This window comes from Piliocolobus tephrosceles, chromosome 21, assembly GCF_002776525.5.
Source record: "Piliocolobus tephrosceles isolate RC106 chromosome 21, ASM277652v3, whole genome shotgun sequence".
NCBI classification, from domain to species: domain Eukaryota; kingdom Metazoa; phylum Chordata; class Mammalia; order Primates; family Cercopithecidae; genus Piliocolobus; species Piliocolobus tephrosceles.
Genome location: NC_045454.1, coordinates 9,504,363 through 9,506,831, shown reverse-complemented (window position 1 = coordinate 9,506,831; position 2,469 = coordinate 9,504,363). Strand labels below are relative to the sequence as shown.

Below are 2,469 nucleotides of genomic sequence, written 5' to 3'. Positions count from 1 at the left end.
AAAAAAAAAAAAAAAAAAAAAAGAACTATTTAAGTTTTAACAGTTCCACTTATGCAGCGCTGTGTGCAGGACCCCGTGGTGATAATTTCCTGTGAATTATTTATTCCCAAATTCGCAAACTTGTCAGATGGGATTATTGTGTACATAACGAACAGCCACACTGGGGCAAAGGCTCAAAAACCATCACAAGGTGGGAAGGGGCCTGAGACCTGAGACTCACAGGCCTCCCTGGTCCCCAAAGCAATCCTCCCACCCGACTTTTCATACTAGAAAGTGACAAGTCCGGATAGAGGCAGCAAAGCCAAGTAACTAAGAGTGGCTGCGGGGCCAGCCAGCCACTTGGGTCGCAATCCTGGCTCCGCCACTTCCTAGCTTTGTAAACCCAATCATATCAGCCTCCAAGTACCTCAACTTGGTCATCTACTCAATGGGGGCGGTAGGCTATGACTCTAACCCATCTCTGCTCTCCTGGCCCGAGTACGCCCCCAGTATCGGGAGTTGCCCTCTCCGGGCAGCCGCAGACCCCCTGCCGCCCTCCAGCGTGCCCCTAGGCCGCGACCACAGCGGATGGCAGCGGATTGCCCAGCCCCGAACGCCTCAAAGCGAGCTCACCATGATGGCGCCTCCTCCTCTGCCAGGTCCGGAAAGAGAGAACAGTTCCGGGGTGGGCGGGGAAAGCCCCCAGCGAGTGGCGCCGCCGTGACGTCACATGGCTGCGACGCGGCGCTCTACCACGATCCGGACTTCTCTGTGGTGAGTTGGACGACTGACTAGTCGGGCGACAACCTCAGAGAGCATAGAGCAGAGGAACAAGCGCAACGTCCGAGAGGGAAGGGCCAGCACGTCGGGGGCCTCTCTGGCCCTATCCGGGCCGTGTTCTCGATAGTTTTCCGGAAGAAAGGAGCGAGATGTGTGGAGCTAGCACGACGCGTCGCGCTGTGACGCTCTGGCCCGACACCGACGGCCTCTCAGTGGCTCCCGGAAGACCCGGCGGGCCGAGTGTTGGAGGTGAGGAGGCGGGGCTGGCAGGGCTAGTCGGGGCATCTGGAAACCTCTGACCCCACGCTTCAGGCGTTTCCTTATCAGGTTCACTTCTCCCTTATCTCGCGCTACACTTCGTAGGCGCAGCCGCTGCTTGGGAAGTCCTACTTAAGGTCTAACCCGAGATGATCTTGCTGCACCTCAATCTATAGCATTCTGTATTCCCATCCTTTGAGTTCTTCTCCTTCTCCCCCGGCCCCTAGATGACCCTTTGCTGACGTAGAAAGAGACCTAGAAAGAGGGAGACCCCGTGGCTTGGGGGTGGGGGGAATGGAGGCCCAAAGCGCAGGAAGGAGACCCAGGGAGAAGTAGAGGCAAAGAAAGATGGTGAGATGGGGCCTTGCAAGGCTGTAACCAAATTCAAATCCTGGCTCTGCTAGTTACTAATGGGGTGACCTTGGGCAAGTCATTTAACCTCTCTGTGATCTTGGGAAAATCACTTAACTTCTCTGGGCCTTACTCTCCTTATGGACAAAAAGGGGATGACAACAGGCCTGGCACCCAGGAGGTTTTCCAGTATTACGAAAGTTAATAAAACTGCTGAGGTCAGTGTTTTGCACATAGTAAGTGCTCAATAAAAATTAGCCTTGGCCGGGCGCGGTGGCTCAAGCCTGTAATCCCAGCACTTTGGGAGGCCAAGACGGGCGGATCACGAGGTCAGGAGATCGAGACCCTCCTGGCTAACACGGTGAAACCCCGTCTCTACTAAAAATACAAAAAATTAGCCGGGCGAGGTGGTGGGCGCCTGTGGTCCCAGCCACTCGGGAGGCTGAGGCAGGAGAATGGCGTGAACCCAGGAGGCAGAGGTTGCGGTGAGCGGAGATCCGGCCACTGCACTCTAGCCTGGGCGACAGAGCAAGACTCCGTCTCAAAAAAAAAAAAAAAAAAAAAAAAAAAAATTAGCCTTAACTCCTACTATAGCATACATATTGTGTGCAACCAGATGGACTGGCTGGGGCAGTGATTAAAATGACTTACCTACTCTTCCCCCCCCCACCCCGGGAGGCCCCCCTGTCTCTTGGTTCTCAGGCACATTGAGCCTGGAAGGGTCTCCTGCAGTTGACTCTCAATGCTGCTCCTCACTCACATCTCCACAGAGCTGAAGGTCGGAGCTGAAGTGAGACCTGACTCCTTGCTCCTACCAGCCTGCTATGGCTTAAGACCCAGGCCCAGGGTCCCATTGATGTAACAGAGCAGAGGACCAGCAGATGAATGGACTCCTTGAAGCAGAGGAGCAGGACCAGGTAAGGGACCATCTAAAAGCCAAGATCCTCATACTGTGGAAGGACAAAATCCAAAGTTCTTCTTTCTTCTTCTTCTTCCTTCTTCTTCTTTCTTCTTCTTCTTTCTTCTTCTTCTTTCTTCTTCTTCTTCTTCTTCTTCTTCTTCTTCTTCTTCTTCTTCTTCTTCTTCTTCTTCTTCTTCTTT

At 53.6% G+C, this 2,469-nt stretch overlaps 2 protein-coding genes across 4 annotated transcripts in view; one reads left to right on the top strand and one right to left on the bottom strand.

Moving 5' to 3' along the window:
• RPL18 (ribosomal protein L18) overlaps window positions 1-996 on the bottom strand; it is a 4,577-nt gene extending 3,581 nt beyond the window's left edge. Inside the window, exon 1 of the mRNA XM_023182539.2 lies at window positions 613-996. Within this exon, the coding sequence (XP_023038307.1) occupies window positions 613-615 (3 nt within the window). The 5' untranslated portion in view covers window positions 616-996. The remainder of the gene's footprint in view (window positions 1-612) is intronic.
• SPHK2 (sphingosine kinase 2) overlaps window positions 740-2,469 on the top strand; it is an 11,167-nt gene continuing 9,437 nt past the window's right edge. Inside the window, exons 1-2 of one of the 3 annotated variants that reach the window (XM_023182532.2) lie at window positions 740-1,008; window positions 2,139-2,285. In XM_023182532.2, the coding sequence (XP_023038300.1) occupies window positions 2,250-2,285 (36 nt within the window). In that variant the 5' untranslated portion in view covers window positions 740-1,008; window positions 2,139-2,249. Of the gene's footprint in view, window positions 1,087-2,046; window positions 2,286-2,469 lie in introns of all 3 variants that reach the window. The other 2 variants (XM_023182533.2, XM_023182534.1) reach the window with 2 other exon arrangements.